Source organism: Aedes albopictus, chromosome 3 (assembly GCF_035046485.1).
Source record: "Aedes albopictus strain Foshan chromosome 3, AalbF5, whole genome shotgun sequence".
In the NCBI taxonomy this organism is placed as follows: Eukaryota; Metazoa; Arthropoda; class Insecta; order Diptera; family Culicidae; genus Aedes; species Aedes albopictus.
The window spans coordinates 152,402,129-152,420,761 of NC_085138.1; the positions used below are offsets into that span (position 1 = coordinate 152,402,129).

Here is an 18,633-nt window from a genome sequence, read left to right on the forward strand (position 1 = left end):
CAGAGTGCTTACGTACGGATTGCTCCAACTGATATTTCCGTTGCGGTTCGATTCCATCTGTTTAAGAAAAGTTTTCTTTTATTTATCACAGTTTTCAGAAAATACATGTGGGTGTCTTTCAGCTTTGTCGTTTTATTTTACAAAGGAAACAGATATAGAATGATTGATTTAATTTGAATGTATTTCACGTCACTGGTACTAGGATATTTTTTTTTCATTAAGTTACATTCTAGCGTAGTTTAAATTCATTTGTTCGCCCCGCGTCTGCAGCTATAAATGGAATAAGGCGTCCCGCGAACGCCTGAAGTATAGTTATAAGTAACTCAAGGGTAAATTGTTTGGAATACAATCGGAATCGTTTCCTGCCAGTTGGACGGTTAATTACACATTAGTTGACTCACTTGCGCGATTGTGATGATTTTATATTAAATTACCTATTGAGCGGACATCGGAACCAAGATTATGTGTTATCAAAACGATAAAATCCATATAAACAAATGTTTCGTAAAACTAAATTGTACAGCTTCGATAAATGCCTTGCACAGAGAGTGCTCCCGCACAATAAATCAACATATGAAAAAATATATGTTACAAATCTTGTATCGTCATTCGAATCTCCATACCTAGCCTCGCCTTTTTGTGATTTTTTTTCTTTCTTTTTATTTTATCCATGATCGTATTGTTTTGCTCTTATTGTGGGAACATATTTACAGCTATTACAGTGTTGCCATCAAGATTTTTCTTTTTTGTTTTTTTTGTTATCAGTAGGATGGCTCTAATAAAACCTAAGGAACATTTACACCCCAACGGGCCTCTTCGGAACTATCGTCGAAAAAAATTTACACACAAGTGATTTTCAGTGATTGCTGTTGATTGCTGGATGATGGAATGTTTTTACCTTGGGTGAACCTTTTGAACAACCGTAGAGTGGATCTACCATGTTTTGAGCATGATTCACATTTTCTATCTAAGTTGTTCAGGGGATTAAGAATACGAAAAGCACAATATGATGTTATTTTTAGAATCTAGGTTTTTTAAACACATAAAAAAATGTTAGCAAACAGAAAAATCAAAAATTCTTCTACAAATTCTTGAAGAAATTCAAACAAATCTGCAGCATCCCTGGAGAAATTTTTGGATGCATCCCTAGCAAGATCCCTGGACACGATGATGTAAGGATTTCGGAAATTTCAAAAGAAACCCCCTGAATTAAATTCTGGAAAAAAAAATCCTGAGAGGTCAATCCCAGGAAGAATTTTCATACAACTACCATTTTAATGACTAATTAGTCTTGTAGAGATTTTGAGATCCATCATAAAACCTATTACATCTTTGTTTTTGGTTTTATGATGGTTAAATGAACTTATTCTAGTCTAAAAATCCCTGGAGCAATTCCGGAAGGAGAGATCCCTAGAGGCCCTTGGAGGCGAAATTTCAAGATGAACTCCTGGAGAAATACTACAGGATTTCCTAGAAAATGTCTGGAAAAGCTTCTGCAAGAATACCTGGAGGAATGCTTAGAGAAATTCCTGGAGAAATCCCCGGAAGAATTCCTGGAGGAAAAAAAATAAGGAGGATTCTCTGAAGGTATCCCTGGAGGAATCGTAGAAGAACTTCTGAAGGAATGTCTAGAGGAATTCCTGGAGTAATACCTGAAGCAAATCCTGGAGGAATCTCTGGAAGAACCCCTGGTGGAATTCATGGAGGGCTTCCTGGATAAATTTAATTAGGAATTCCTGGAGGAATCCATGGCGAAATCCCTGGAGATATTTTTGGTGGAATTTCTGAAGGAGTTTCTGGATGAATTTCTGGAGAAATTCTTGGATGAAATTTAGGAGAAATCCCTAGAGGAATCCCTAGAGGAATCCCTAGAAAAATCCGTGAAAGAATTTCTAGAGAAATCCCTGGGCTTAGCTCCTGGAGGAATGTTTGGAGGAATACCTGGAGGTATTCCTAGGGGAATCTCTAGAGGACACTCTAGGGGACTTCGTTGGGGGCTTCCTAGACGAATTGCGGCAGCAATCCCTGAAGGAATGCTTGGATGAATTGCTGAAGGAAAGCCTAAAAGAATTCCTGGGAGAATTCCTCGGCGAATTCCTGAAGGATAGCAGGACAATTTTCTGAAAGAATCCCTGGGAGATTTCGTGGAGGCATTGCTTCTAGAGGATTTCTTGGAGGAATTCCCCAGGCAAAATTTCTGAAGAAATTTCAAAAGGGATTTCTGAAAGAATCCCAGGAGGAGTTTCTGGAAAAAACTTAGGAGCAAGTACTGAAGATTTTTTTTTATTATTGCGTATTTTAACTTATGCTAATTCTACACTTACTGAAGAAATTCCATATACATTTCTGGAAAAAAAATCTTGATGGAATCCTAAGAAGAGTTCGTGGAGGAATTTCTGGTGAAACCCCGGGAAACATCCCAGAAGCAATCCCAAGAGGAATATCTTTATAATTCTGGAAGGAATCCCAAGAAGAACTCCTGGAAGAATTCTTCGAATAATTTTTAAAATTATCCCAGGAGTTGTTCCTGACAACCCGATTACAAAGGAAGGGCTTTGGGGGTTGAATCCCTCCCATTTCCGATGTTTCATACAGTTGGTGCTCCTCCACCCTTTGCCGAAATTGCGAGAAACCCTTCCCTTCATGGGCAAAATCATGGAGGAAATCTTTGATGCATGCTTGCATAAGTGTAAGAATTTCTGAAGAAATTATGGGATGAACTCCTGAAGCATTTCTTGGAACAATTCCACAAGAAGACCATAAAAGAATTCACGAAATGAAATTTCTAGATAAAGCAAGGCGCCCTCCTGCTTCCCTCTGGCAATGCCTCTGCGGAAAGATTGCACTACGCATCCGTGGATAAGATCCAGAAAGATTCCGTGGAGAAAATCAAGGAGAAACCCGCGAAAAGATTTCTGAAATAATTTGTGGAGAGAATCCAGCAGGAACTCTTGAAGAGATCGTAGAAGGTGTCTGTGGAGAAATTGCAGATGGAATCCCTGAAGCAATGCGCGGCTAGAGGTATCAGTCATCTAGGCGTTTCGAAAGCTTGTGGCTTCGATTCCCACTCCAGTCGGGCAAAACTTTTCGTCAAATGATAAATTTTCCACTGGCCCACTGGGTGTTATGTGTGTTGTTTCTTTGTCTAATGTTAGTGCTTGTTCAGTCTGTACAACCTCTGATTAAAGACGGTGTAGTGTTAAAAAAATAATCCTTTGAAGTATTTCACGATAATTTAAGGATTAGATTCCAGGAGGATTGCGGGAAGAGTTTGATGGAAAAATCTGTGGAGTTATTCCACACCGAGTCCTTGGAGAGATTTTAAACTAGAGAAAAACCGTGAAGAGATTTCTGCAGAAATGAGAGACGATTGGGAATGTGCGAAAAGAATTCAGGAGGAATTCTTGAAGAGAATTGTAGAAGAATTCTCTACGTGATTCCTGGAGAATTTCATGGAGAGATTATTTATCGAATATGTGGATGAAATCCAATACGATTCCGTGGAGAAACTCCAGTAGAAATTCGGGAGGAGATTGCAGGAAGAATTTTTGGAGAGATTCCAGGAGCAATACGTGAAGACACTTCTCCGTAAAAAAAAAACCCAAGATCTATCAGTAAAAAGATCGAAGGAGGAATCTGTATAAAGTTTCCGTGGAGATAATTCAGCATGCATCCGTGTAGAATCTACGAGAAATCCGTGAAGAGATTTCAATACAGATTCCGTGATGTGAAATTTGGGGGATTTGTAGAGATATTTCAGAGCATATGCATGAAGTGATTCCAGGAAGAATTCCGACATGGAATCCAAAATTGAAGGGGGAACTCTTGAAGAGATTCCAGGGAGGGGGGACATTCCTTGAGAATTCCGTGGATATATTGCTAGAGGAATCCGTGATAGATGCCAAAGGAAATCCGTGCAATGTTTATAGTAGCATCTGTGGAGAGATTTAAAATGGAGATTTCAACTGGATAGCGATTAGAAAATTTGGGATTCTTGTCTAGACTTTGAAGTGACTGAAAAAGTAATTCCGAAATTATCTGTGGAGAGATACCAATACATATAGTGACAGCTGGAAAATTCCGTGAAAAGATTTCAGTTGGAATCCGTAAAGAGATTCTTCAAGGATTTGATTGGGAGAAATCCGCGAAGAAATTTCAACAGCAAACCGATACGTGATTTATGGTGGAATCTGTGGAGAGATTCCAAAGTAGAAATATGTATTAGGTGCAACTTTTGGGGAGATTCTAGGAAGAATTCGCAAACACATTCTTGAAGCAATCAAAGTAGAGATCCCTGATGGAAAGATTTCAGGAGGATTCTGTGAAGAGATTGAAGAAGGATTCCTCGAAAATTTTCTATGGAGAAATTTGCAAACGATTTCGACGTGATATGTTAGGTGGAGAGTTTCCAGGTGGAAACAGTAAAGATATTCCAAAAAGAATCTGTGAAGATTTTAAAAGAATTCCGTGAGGAAAAAAGTTAGAAAAGTTAGAATCTGGAGAGATTTCAGGGAGATTCTATGGAAAGATCCCAAAAGCAACCACCAAAAATTCCATAATGCATTCTTTGAAAGATTTCCACGAGGAATTCTTGCAGAGATTCCAGGAGGACCTCTTGAGGAGATAAGAATCCTTATGAGATTCCTGAAGAAAGCAATGCAGAGATCTCGGACGGAATCCGTGGAGATATTTCACGAAAAATCCATGAAGAAATACCAGTAGGAATCAGCGAAAAGCATTTGTAAAAAGATTCCTTGGAGAGATTCCAGATCAAATCCGTGAAGAAATACAGGGTTCGGTGGAAAAAAAAATAGGGGGAAACTGATGAGACTTTCCAGGAGGAAGCCCCAAAAAGATTCCAAGATAAATTTGTGAAGATATTTCAGGAGAAATATTTGGAGAGATTTCAGGAGAAATTCCTGGAAAGATGTCAGAAAACCATCAACCATCAACGTCAACAAGACCAAATCGTTGGATGTAAACACGATCAACCCTTTCAGCTCAACGATAGCTGGGCAATCAGTGGACAATGTTAAAAGCTTCCTTTATCTTGGTAGCCAAATGGCGGCCGATGGCGGCACAAAAGGCGACATAGGTGCATGGATCAAGAAGGTGAGGGCTGCTTTTGCGAGTTAAAGAAATGTATGGAAAAACAACCAGATTAGTCGACGCACCGAAACCCGAATATTCAACGAGAACGTGAAATCTGTGCTGCTATACGCCAGTGAAACCTGGTGTGTATCAGTGGAGAACACTCAACGGCTTCAGGTCTTCATCAACAGATGCCTGCGGTATATAATTCGTGCATAGTGGGCTCACAATTGGATCTCCAACGTGGAGCTCCATCGTCGATGTCATCAAAAGCCGATAGCGACAGAAATTCGGGAGCGAAAGTGGAGGTGGATCGGCCACACGCTATGCAGGGGTGGACATGAAATCTGCAAGCAAGCGTTAGATTGGAAACCACTAGGACATCGCGGCAGAGGCACCGTCAACAACGAAATCAAGCAAGTCGACAGAAATTTGACCTGGCCACAGGTCAAGGCGATAACTGGCAATCGCCTAGGATGGAAATCATTCAATTCGGCCCACTGCACCACCGTGGGTGCCCAGGACAGAAAGTAAGTAAGTAGATGTCAGAAAAAATCGTGAAGAGATTTCATGAGAAATCTGCGGATGGATTCCAGCCGGATCTCGTGAAAATTTTCAAGAAGGAATACACGAAGAACCTAGTAGAAATCCGTGAAGAGATTTTAGGGAGATTCCGTGGAAAGATTCCAGAAAGAATCCCTGCAGTGAATCTTGGTGAAATTCTTGGAGAGATTGCTTGAGGAACTCTTGGAGCGATTCCATGAAAAATCTGTGAAAAGATTGTAGGAGAAATCCATGAGGGACATCTTGAAGGAATCAATGGAGAGATTCACGAGGGATCCGTGGAGAGTGAAGAAATTGATGAAGGAATCCCTGGAGAGATTCTAGAACGAATCCACACAGATACCTGAAGGATTTCATCGATAGCTTTTAGGGGGAAACTGTAAAGAGATTCCAAAGGGGGGAAGTTTTTTCAAGAGTATAGATGTGGATGGATTACAGCAGGATCCAAGGAAACATTTCTGGAATGTCTAGTGAAAAGACTTCAGTAGCAATCCGTGGAGAGAACCTAGATAAATCCGTGAAGAGCATTAGTAATTATTCGTTACTGTTAATAAAGATTTAAGGTACCCCGGGGCAAGTGGGACCTAAAAAAAGGCTCGTTTGGTTTTGTCATGCCATAAAATTCTAAACATAATTAATTTTATAATTCCAATGGTTCCAAAAGACATTGTTGGGATATTTCTCCTTAATAACGGGCATTAAAACTGTTTCAAAATTTTTACATTCTATATATTATGCATATAATGAAAAGTGGAGCAGATCTTCATTTACTCCGCATCACGGGGCAAGTGGGACTCATTCGGAATGTTTGTACAAATGGCTTAATATAGTTGCTGCATATATGTGAGGTAGCATAAATTATAAATAGCTTATACGAATAACTATGCTTAACGATTTATGTTGGAAGTGTTTTGCGGTATCGTGCATAAATTGCGTAACATACATAATAACGCATCACTGACAAAAAAGTAGATTTAACCATAGCATCTTGTGGAAAACAAATTGATTTATTTTATAAAAAAAAGCGTTATACAGTTAAATGCCGGAAGGTTTCCAAACTTGTTTGTCATATTACATAGATTATGAATCTCCTCAAAAGGTTTTTCAAGTTTAACAGATTTTATGTTTTCCCTTACATAATTTTCCGATCATTAAATAAAGATTTTTAAATCGTGAACTTTGAATAAGTCGTTTTCGAATTTTTTCATACTCTATGGCCGGTTTCTTAACACTCAGATTCGGAAAACGAAACAAAAAATAGAATGTGTTTAGATGAAAATATGAAAAATAGATGGTTTCGGAAAAAAAATGTTCTACCCAAGGCTTTACCATTTTAAACAATAGATTCATCATCAGAACAGTAGTAATTAAACATAATTCAACGATTTATTACTTAAGGCAAAGATTTTTACTTCACTTTTGTGTGAATTTCGACTTAGGTTGAAGACAGCGAGATCTAACTATGACATTGTGTTTGTTTACTCTCATAGGTCTCACTTACCCCAGATGCTGAAATGCACTGGGGCAAGTGGGAGCAGTTAACTAAAGGTAATAAATGAAAATAAATTACACCATTTTCGCTTAAAATAATTTGCAAGTATTCCAAATATTATCCTGAAACCGAAAAAGTTTTACCTCATCTGATATTCTATTTTTAAACGACGAATATAGTAGAGTACGTTAATCTCACTTAGTGAATTGAAAATTACATATGAACAACAATAACATATATGGTCTCTTTTTGGTGAGAACAATAACAATTTTTGAATTCAAAGTATCCGTTGGTGTGATACCTATGTTTTCCATGAAGAATGTTTGCCTTAAAAACAAAAAATAGATAAAATTATAGCCGTAGGTCTCACTTGCCCCGGATTCTCACTTGCCCCGGGGTACCTTACTAATCATATTATAAATTCCCTTATAAAGATGCAAATAAGGATTGAAATATTGGAGTCAGAGTAATATAAAAAAAAAACTGCTGTCTATAACGATAAAAAAGCGATGTAACTATCCCAGTCGAAAATTAAAAAAAAAAACATTTTTAAAATATATTATAAAAAAATATGTTTTTCATGTATTTACAATTAGGGTGTCTCTTCGTTTTTATTTTTAGATTTTCAGTTCTAGGGCATTATCTTGTTAGTGTGAAAAAAGCCAGTTTTCCATATTCGAGTATCGATACAGTTTTTTTTTTCAATATGCCAGGGCTAATCCACAGACAAATTCCAAGGGGATACTTTGTGTAGAACTCTGGAAAAAGCTGTGAAGAGATTCGAGAAATTCGTGAAGTGATTCTAGAAAAAAAAAACCCGTGGAGGTGGAATCTATTGAGAATTCACAGGGATATTCCAGAAGAGATCCGTGAGAAGGTTTAAGAAGGAATTCGTGTAGGAATCTGTCAAGTAATTTCAGGTGGAATCAGTGGATAAATTCTAGGAGGAATTTATGTAGAGATGCCAGGAGAAATCTAACGCGAGGCTCCAGGAAGAAACCGTGACGACATTCTAGCAGAAATTGGTGGAGCGATTCCAGTGAAAATTCACGGAAAAGTTCCAGGAGAAATTCGTGGATGGATTCTAACATGAACTTGAGGGAAGAGACGAACCAGCCAAGGGCTGAAAGTCTCTCAAATAAAGATAAATCAATCAATAAATGAACTTAAGGAGAGATTCCAGGAAAAAAAAAACCGTGGGAATGTTCCAGCAGGAGTTCGTATAGAGATTGCAGAAGGAATCCATAGAGAGATTTCCGACGAAAACCGCGAAGAAACTATAAGATGAATTCGTGGAGAGATTCCCGGAGGAATTCGTGGGGAAATTATAGCATGAATTCGTGGAAAGATCTCAAAAGAAATCCGTGAAAAGATTCAAGAAGGAATTCGTGTCACCTGAAGTGAATTCAGAAGAAATTTGTGGATAGATTCTAGGAAGACATGGTGGAGAGTCTCCCGAAGGAATACGAGAAGTGATGACAGGTGAAATTTCTAGATACAGTAGACGTTCGGTCGGTGCAAACCAGCCCAGTGGCAGGCATTGTTGTCAACATCTCTTTTGTTATAATAGCCCCAAAATGTGTTGATCAAATGAAAATGGGCCCCTGATGTCTGAACTGTCACTCCATGTTATTGATATAGGCGTGTCACAGGCGTGGTGCAAACGGTTTAACTGCAATGCTTTTTAACTGCAAGTCCGGTAAGTGCAACAAATTTGTAGCTATCGCACCACCAAACGTCAAAATGGTGCGCCATGTTAGCCCAAATGAACAGTCGGGTCACTTTCACGGTTATTTTTTGTCATTTGACAACTTGTTGACATCTGTCAGTCGTTGCAGTTACCGAATTTCGTTCGCTAAGTGAAACGTAAACATGTTGCAGTTATCGAACGTCTACTGTAGTTTCTAGCAGAAATTTGTGGAGAGATTCCAGTGTGAATTCCTGGCGAAATCCGTGTAGTGATTTTAGGAGGAATTCGTGGGAAGAATGGAAGAATTCGTCGAAAGATCACAAGAGAAATTCGTGGGAAGGTTCAAGAAGGAATTTGTGTAGAGATTCCAAAAAAGGTGAAAACGTGGAGAGATTCCAGGAGAAATCTATAGATGGATTAAAGAAGGAATCTATATGGATGTTCTAACAGGAATTAATGAGTGATTTGTGGATAGATTCTAGCAAAAATTAGAGGTGAGATCCCGGAAGAAACTCGTGAGAAGGTTCATTAAGGAATTCTTGAAGAGATTCCAGGGCGAACTCTCATTTCAGGAAAAAAAAAACCGTGAAGAAATTTGAGAATTATGCGGGAAGATTTCTGGTGGAAACTGCGAAGGAGCAATTCGTGGATAGATTCTAGCAGGCGTTTGTGGAAATCTTTGAAGTGATTCAAAAAACATTTTGTGGATAGTATCTAGCGGAAATTTGTGGCAAGATCACAGAAAAATCGTAAAAAAGATTAAGACAGAATTTGTACAGAGATTTCATGAGGAATTCATAAAGAGATTCCAGGAGGAAACCGTGAAAAATTCTAGGAGAGATTCGTGACCAGATTCCAGAGGAAATTTGTGTACTGAATTAAAAGGAATAAGTGAAGAGATTGCAGGAAAAATCTGTAAAGGAGAAAACCGTGAAAAAAAATAAAGGAGGTATTCATGGAAAGATTCTAGGAGAAATTCGTAAAGAGATTCCAGGAGGAATCCGTGGATAGATTCTAGAAGGGTTTTGTGGAGAGGTTCCAGTGCGAATCCAGTTTCCAGGATGAACTCGTGGTGTGATTTCAGGAGGAACTCGTGGAAGGATTCTTGCAAGAATCCATGGATAGATCCAGGACTAATCCCAGGATAAATTTGTAGGAAGGTTGCAGGTGGTAATTGTGATGAAATTCCAGTAGGAATTTGTGAGGGGATTCCAGGATAAATCCAAGTAGTGAAGCGAACTCAAATGAATTTTTGGTTGACTGTAGGGATTCTTGAAGAGATGCGTGAAAATATCCCAGCAGGAATGCGTGAATAGATTCAAGTGCAAAGATGTGTAATTCCATGTAGAGGTTTCAGGAGGAATTCATCAAGGGATACAAGCAGGTCCAGGGATATTTATATGAATTTACGAAGCAATACGTGGATAGCTTCGGAGAACAATTTTTACAATGATCCTCAAGGAATTTGTAGGGAGATTCTATAATGTTGTTGAACGATTCCAGGAGACATCATAGACATAATTTCTGTTGTGACCCGTGGATAGATCCCACGTCGAATATGTGATTTCAGGAGAAATCCATGGAGAGATTCCAGATCTGCGATATTGCTGGAGGTATTCGTGAAGCTGTCACCTGAAGGAATCCATGGGGAGATTTCAGAACCAATCCGTGAAGAGATTCTAGGAGAAATATTTGAGTTGATTTCAAGAAAAATGCTTCATGATTCCAAGATTGATATTACGGATATGGTTTGACTGTGTGCTGTTCATCTTTTTCTAGCTTTTGCAGAATTCAAGTTTCTCCGAAAATCGTTTTCAAACATTTCTCAGGTATCCCTGAAGTAATCCATAATCCATTCGAGGCTAAAAGAAGAGTTTCGATATTAAGCTGCTAGAAATACGGGTGGAATTTTTAGAGTGATCACCATGTATTTGACAATGTCACTTGTCTAGAAATCTCTAGATCAATGCCAGAAAATTTGTGGAAACTTATCAATCCATTCAAGCATTTTCAAGATAAAACGTTGGAGTTAGATTCCAGGAAATCTGTGCTGGGATTTCTGGATAAATTATTGTATGAGTTCCTGGAGAAACTCCTAAAAAACTTCAGGAAAATCTCAGAAAGAGTTTGAAATAAATTTTCTGGAGAAATGTTAGAAGGAACTTCCCAAAAGTTGCGATACTCGTGGTACCGGTTCGTTCAGTGCAGTGATTTCTGTTCTTCTAGACGTCTATTTCCCCAAAAAATCCTTTAGAAATTTCTTCAATATTTCCTTCGGGTATTCTCGCTGGAGAGTTCTTATGTGAATATTTTCAAGAATGTTTCATTGGGATTTTACAGGCTTCTTTTTCTTCTTTCTGGCTCTACGTCCCACTGGGACTTGGCCTGTCTCGCTTAAACTTAGTGTTCTTTGAGCATTACCACAGTTATTAATTGAAGGGCTTCCTTTGCCTGCCATTGCATGAATGTGTATATTGTGAGTCAAGTACAATGATACACTATGCCCCGGGAGTCGAGAAAATTTTCCCGACCGGAACGGGAATCGAACCCGCCGTCTCCAGATTGGCGATCCATAGCCTTAACCACTAGGCTAACTGGGATTTTACAGGCATAATTCAAAACAATTTTCTATGTAATCTCCGCCACAGTGTGCTTTTTGAAGCTCATCATTGTAACTTTTTTTTATAAAAACATTAAATTAGTTTAGAAAAAAAAAACTTCAGAAATTCTTTTCGAGAGATACCTCTGGATGTTTCCAGTTTCCTTTTTAATTTTGCCATATATATCTACAGTAGCTTTTGGTTTGTTTGTTGTATGAATTTATTCGACTGGTTCTGACAAATATTTCTCCAATAATGCCCAGTCATTGCTGCAGCAATTTCACTACAATTTCTCAAAGGAATATTTCTGAGAAGAAAAAAAATGCAAAAAGGATCTGGCGAAACGTCTACGACAACGTTTATAAATCCTAATCAAAGACAACCTGATAAAAATTAAAGAATATGTTCAGTAGCGTTTTCAGCAAAACCAAATTCAGAAGCGTTAATGTCCGTCCACTCACAAAAAAAATCATCCATCATTCCAACAATCAACATCCCATCCCCCGCCTTAACCCTTATCCTTACCGCCGGCCCCAACCGTAACCCCCAGCAAATGCTCCCCCGCCATCAGCCCCCCGCCCGGCTGGTGCGCATAGTTCCGGATCTGATGCAACGATATCAACTGATTCGGGAACGCATTCGACGGGCTCTGGTTGATCGCCTTCTGGTTCTGGAAACTGATCGCATCGTACAGATAGGGCCGCTGGGCCAGCTGATGGTGGTGGTGCTGCAGGGTGTTTAGGTGCGGCGGCATCGAGTTGATCGGCGTAAAGGCCGAGTTGGATGCCGCCTTCGCTATGCTGCTGGTGTCGTAACTTCCGGCGGACATCGGGGTGGACGTGGGCGGCGGCAACGAGAGGTTTCCGTTCATGTTCGGTCCGCCCTGGCGAGCGTTGACCACCAAGTCTTCGACGTTCTCGTCCCGGTGGTGGTGGAGGTCACCCGGTGCCACGGTGTGACCGTTGGGAGTTTGATTGTTGGCGCTGTTCTGCTGATTCAGGTTGAACTCGTGGTGACTTTGTTGGGTAGTCTGCTGCTGTTGCTGCTGCGGGGGTTGTTGATTCGTTGGAGGCTGCTGTTGCTGTTGCATGACGTCCGTCATGTTGGCTGCCGAATCCGGACTCACCTTGGGCCAGTAGGGGTTTTCGCTGCTGGCCATGGCCGGAAGGACGGTTGTGTTGGTATTGAGATTCAACGTGCTACTACTGCTGCGTGCTCCGATCGGCGGTCGCTTGTCTGTTCGCTCGGAGTGCTTCTGCATGTGCTTGGAAAGGTAGGTTTCCTGGGTGTAGGACTTGCCGCAGTACTGGCAGATATGGGTCTTCAAATGCTTGGATTCTTTGTGCTTGGGAATGTGCTCCAGCAGCGATGGCTCATCTGAGAAACACTTGTAGCACGAGTTGCATTTGAAGGGTTTGTCCGTTTGGTGGCACCGGGAGTGCGACTGGAGATTCGACAGCTGGGAAAATGCTTTCAAACAACCGACATGTCGACATTTGTACGGCTTGTCACCGGTGTGAGTACGGATGTGCTGCTGCAAGTGGGACAGTTGGGTGAATTTCCGCTGGCAAATCTCGCACCGGTACGGTTTGATGCCCAGGTGTATCCGAGTGTGCTGCGACAGATAGCTGGAGTTTGCGAACGCCTTATTGCATTGGGAACATTTGTAGGGCTTTGCCTCTCGCATGTGAATCTGCGTGTGCAACTGGAGATCTGCTTTCGATGTGAAAATCTGAAATGAAAGGAAAAAGAAAAAAGTGAGTATATTTTTAAATTTGCAGCTTATTTCTAGTTCCTAGGAATTTTATATTGTGGGAGAAACAATTTATTTAGATCGAGAAAATAATTTCCCAACTTGAGAACATTGCAATATAAATGTCTTATTGTTTTTGTCAAACACTGTACTGCTACAAACATATATATGCAAGTTCTGAAAAGAAGACTTGATTTACTTTGAAATCGCTCAAATATATTAAAACTATTGTTATACACTTCACGTGAAACTTAAAACCTTTAACGAAAAGTACCAAAATGTCAATTCCTGTAAAAGATTCTTCACTGATGGGTCTCGCATAAATGGATCCACTGGTTTCGGTGTCTTCAATGAAAATTTCACCGCCTTCCGCAAACTTCAGGAACCTTGTTCGGTTTATGTTGCTGAGCTGGCAGCAATCAACTTCGCTTTGGGGATGATTTCCAACATGCCCGTAGACCATTTCTTCATCTTCTCGGATAACCTTAGTTCGATTGAGGCACTCCGGTCGATGAAACCTGTAAAACATCCATCTTACTTTCTTACAAAAATAAGGGAGCAGATGGGTGCACTGGTCGAAAGATCCTACAAGATTACCTTTGTATGGACCCCCTCTCATTGCTCAATTTATCGCAATGAGAAGGCGGACTCTCTCGCAAAGATGGGCGCACAGGAAAGTGAGATCTATGATAGAAGAATTGCACATGATGATTTTTTTTTTCATTTTGTTCGCCAGAGTTCTCTTCAAAGTTGGCAAAATGATTGGCGAGATGGCCAGCAGAGACAGTGATTACATTCCATTATTCCTAAAGTTTCTTTGCAAGTGTGGTGGTATGGTTTGGATGTAAGTCGCAATTTTATTCGCGTAAAGCAATGTTTGTATTAAGTGGGGTTCCGGTTATGATGACATCGACCACGTAGTTTGACAATGCCCGGATAATGACGCCTCCGCAGAGCACTACTTATGGATACCCTTGAGGCCCGAGGTAGGCAACCCTTTGTTCTTGGGAGAGATGTGTTGGGGACCCGCGATGTCACATACATGGGATGTATTTTCGACTTTATTCGCTCTGCTGGTATAAAAATTAAATTCGCTTGTGGTTTCTTCTCCAGTTGTTTGTTCTCTGTTTTGTCCTCTTTATGTTACCAAGCTGCTCCTGGCCATCCGGAAGACCAAGTCCCACAACAAGTTGGCACCAACATCACAAGGCACCGAATACGCTAGCAAGATGCAATTCACCCCCGGATGAGCTGCAGTGAAACCTTTGGTCCAATCCTTACCTTGTCCATCCCTCAAAATGTGACCTTCTATCCTCGAGCTGCCACGAGTACCCTGGCTTCCACCCATTACTAACAGATATCATTAATAAGTTATTACTCTGTAAAATGTATACTACAGTGGGGACCTGATTTTGTCAGCCCCCGATTTTGTCTACCCCCGATTTTGTCTACCCCCGATTTTGTCAGATTTTTTACCCGATTTTGTCAACCTTTTTTGAAGTAAAAAATAAATTTGTATTTCATTCAGAATTTCCATTTTATAATTATTATTGATGCAGTTGATGTCTTTAGGCGTCATAGAAAAATTACGCAATGAACAAAACTCGTGTAACTTTTGAAAACGGCCAAACTTGTTTTGCAAACTAACACATTGTGACAATTTTAGCACCCAACCCTCGCCAATGTTTTAAACCAATATTGTTTTATATTGCTAAAAGATTCCAGTTCTCTCTCTTCTTGGTGTAACGTTCCAACTGGGACACAGCCTGCTCCTCAGCTTAGTATTTTATGCAAACTTTAACAATTTTTAACTGAGATGCCCCACAGCCAATGTTTATTTTGCATATGTAAAATGTAAATATATCGTGTGGTAATCATGAGGATATTTTATACACAAGGTAGTTAAGGAAATATCGATTATGAAATGGATTCTGAGCTAACCAGGAATCAAACTCGTCACCCTCAGCATGGTTTTGTTGATTGCACATGCGCCTACCACATCGGCTATATGGACTTAAAGACTATTTTGTTTTAATTTTCTCTGGAACAGAACAAACAATAAACGCTGCCTGTTGTTGTGATTACAAGTCAATCTATTTACTTCTTTCCAGCATCTCTGGGATTCCTCTAGATTTACTTGTTTGGATTGATCCAGATAGGCTAACATATGAAAAGGGCACAACAATCATTTCGAATTTTTGCTTCTCTCTTCCCTCTGAGCACATGGTCCATTTTTCATGTAATCTCTGACCAGTAATAGAGCAGACTCCCTTCTATCTGATAACGGGATAAGTTTGTATAAATAAATTAAAATACGCCTAGACGGGGTGGAAGAAGTTGAGACATGCAATGGTTGTTCCGCCCTTTTTATGTGTATCTAGATTTATTATGAGATTTATATTGTAGATTTCCTGCTTGGATAGCTTAAAAAATTGCTGTATGAATTGTATTCATTAGAAACCCTTAAGGAATTCAAGATGGGATTTCCCCAAAAAAATCTCGCTGCGATTTCTTCAAGAACTTTTGCGTGGTTTCTTGTAAGTTTTTTTGCTGGTATTTCTCCAAGAATTCCGTTGGAAATTTTAAAGGAATTCTTCCGGGTATTTTATAACGATTCATTAAAGTTTGACTCTTTCAGATTTTCTCAGGCATTCCTCCTGTGATTTCCCCAGAAGCTTTCCTTGAGACTTGTTCTGGAACTCCTGCTAGGATTCCTCAAAAAGTTTTGATAATATTCTGACAGCATTCTTTTTCAAAAAAATTCTACATGAACTTCTACAGCGATGTATCCAGGGGTTTCTCCAATGATTTCTCCAATAATTCCTTATACAGTTGCTACGTGGATTTATCCAGGGATTTTCCTAGCGATTCTTTCAAGGCATCCTGCTGGCTTTTCTATATACATATCTGTTCCTCCAAGAAATTTTCTGGAAATTTCAATAAGAGCCTTTTCAGACATTTCACTAAGGATTGTTCATGCATTCTTCCTATGATTCCCCCAGGTTGACGAACTCCTGAGATTCCTTCAGAAATTCTTGCTGGTATTCCTGTAGGACTTTATCCACTAATTTCTACAGGAACTCCCCTAGTGATGTAGTAAGGGAATTCTGTAGATACTTCTGCAATAATTCCTATATGAATAACTGCGTGCATTAGTCCATGAATAAATCTACGGAAGGCACAAATTTCCCAAATGGAAGAGAACGTGCCCCTGGAGCCAACCTACTGATGAATAAATCTAGCGATTTTCCTAGGGTTTTTTTTAAAGAATTCCTCTTAGGATTCCTTCAGAGATCCTTCTAAGAATATCGTAAAATGTTCCTCTATTAATGCCTTCAGTAATTACTCATACAAGAATTCCTCTAGAGATTTCACTATGATTCCTCTGTTAGATTTCCCAATTGGGCATCCTCTATGGATTTCCCGGGGGTTCCGCTTCAGATTTTTTCCAGGGTTACCTCTTGGTATTTCTTTACGAAAATCCCTTGGTATTGCTTCTGAAATTCCTCTCGAAAATTTTGTTGGAAACTCTTCTGGAATTCATGCAAGAATTTAACAATTCATTTCTGCTATGGTTTCTCCTTAAACACTGCTCCTGATATTTCCCCAGTACTTTTTTCCAGGAATTCCTCCATAGATTTATCAAGGAGATTTCTTCAAAGATTGCAATAGGGATTCTTTCAATGATTTTTCAGAAAATGCTAAAGAAATGTCTCTAGAGATTTCTAAGGAGATTGCAGTAAGGATTCTTTCAGAAATTACTTAAGGGATTTATCCGGAGCTTCTGTAAAGGTTTTTGCAGAAACTACCCACGGGATCCCTTCGGGAATGTCTTGAGGGTTACGTTCCGTATATCCTCGGGTGGTTTCTCTAAAAAAAAACTCCGAACATTTCCTCAAAGATTTCTCTAGAGATTGTTTAGAGAAAGGCTCTGAAAATTAAAGTGAAAAGGCAGCGGAAACGTAGCCGATTCGGACAGTATGAATGTCTATACGTGTCAATCAGATGTTGGTTCATTTGCGTTCGTTGACAGCTAAAGTTAGATGTTATGATTTAAACTGCGCTAACCAGTGTCAACTGTCTTCTGTAGACCACAATTGCTAAGCTAGGAGAAGGCTGTGTTCCAGTAGGGTTGTTATGACAATAAGAAAAAGAAATAAAAGATTCAATAGTTCTGCTGTAAAAAAGCACTCAATGTTAACTTTGCCAAATACCATCTTTCCCTTGCCCTTAACACACTTTCGATTTTTTACCACAAAAGGTTCGTTTAAATATTACGTAACGCAAAATTTGGCAATTTTAGACCCTATCCGCTATCCTTCCACCGCGTAACTATTTTTGAAAGAGAAATTTTAAAATTTTGTATGAAGCGTAACACAGCGCTGAACACCCCCCCCCCCTCATTGGCGTTACGTAATATTTGAACGAACCCAAAGCAGACCCTCCACGCCTATCTCCGTCTCTGACGTGCTCAGAACAATTTTTCAGGAATAAAAAAATATTTTAAAAAATGTCCCGATTTTGTCAGGTACCCGATTTTGTCAGCCCAAAATGCTACCAGGGGCTGACAAAATCGGGTCCTTACTGTATTAAGTACAAAAAAAGATCTTCGGCTCCGTAAAGCGTTATACGCGATTGAGCCCCAAATAAATGAACTAGATAAAAAAAGAAACTTGAAACCAAATCGTTTGGAAAATTCACTTAAAAAACAAATTTAAAAGGACAGCCTGTACTAACAAAATAAACAATATATATCTGAGATCAGAATATTGAATCGATTGATTTTGATACCAGCAATTTCTATCCATACTATTCTTCACCAGTGGTTCACATTGCAAGCTCATAACAAGAGCAAATAGTCAGTGGATTAAATCATTTTCTACGCATCAAAGGCGGAACCATAATGAACCAGTTACTAACATGGACGGAAAGCAGCCATAATCCTAGCGTAGAAGCAATTTTCACTCCGCCCTCGAAAAGCTTCTTTCCCATGATGGTAGGTACGGTGAAATGGGGTAAGATGCCATTTAATGGCTCAATGAAGTCTATAATTTTTCGGATGCTTCGGACCCCTTTTCCTCCCTCGGTCACGCTTTTACGTATACTCAATACATGAAAAGTCACACAAACCCCCTCCCCCCTAAACGATGGTCGATATATTTGAATGACCCCTAACATGGGTAGTGAAGACACCAACAACCATGTGCCTCCACGTGTTTCTCAATCTTCTTGGAAACACATGACAGGTTCCACTTCCGGAAGCAACTCTCGCAGCGGCAAACTCCAGCTCTCCAGTTCAGAAGCTTTTTCCGGTCGTTCGGATTCACCAGACTTCCCACAGGTTCGCTCTCCGTCGTCCGCCGACGCTCCACTTTATCGCAACTGTCACTCTACACGCTCATTCGTAACTGCTCAATTCACACCATCTACACACTCAATGTAA

At 39.8% G+C, this 18,633-nt stretch overlaps 1 protein-coding gene across 3 annotated transcripts in view; it reads right to left on the reverse strand.

Annotated features, from left to right (window-relative positions):
• Positions 1–7,146: 7,146 nt before the first annotated feature.
• Positions 7,147–18,633, reverse strand: part of LOC109431918 (zinc finger protein rotund) — a 518,068-nt gene continuing 506,581 nt past the window's right edge. For all 3 annotated transcript variants that reach the window (XM_029871994.2, XM_062860804.1, XM_062860805.1), the window contains one exon: positions 7,147–13,169. In XM_029871994.2, the coding sequence (XP_029727854.1) occupies positions 11,946–13,169 (1,224 nt within the window). In that variant the 3' untranslated portion in view covers positions 7,147–11,945. The remainder of the gene's footprint in view (positions 13,170–18,633) is intronic.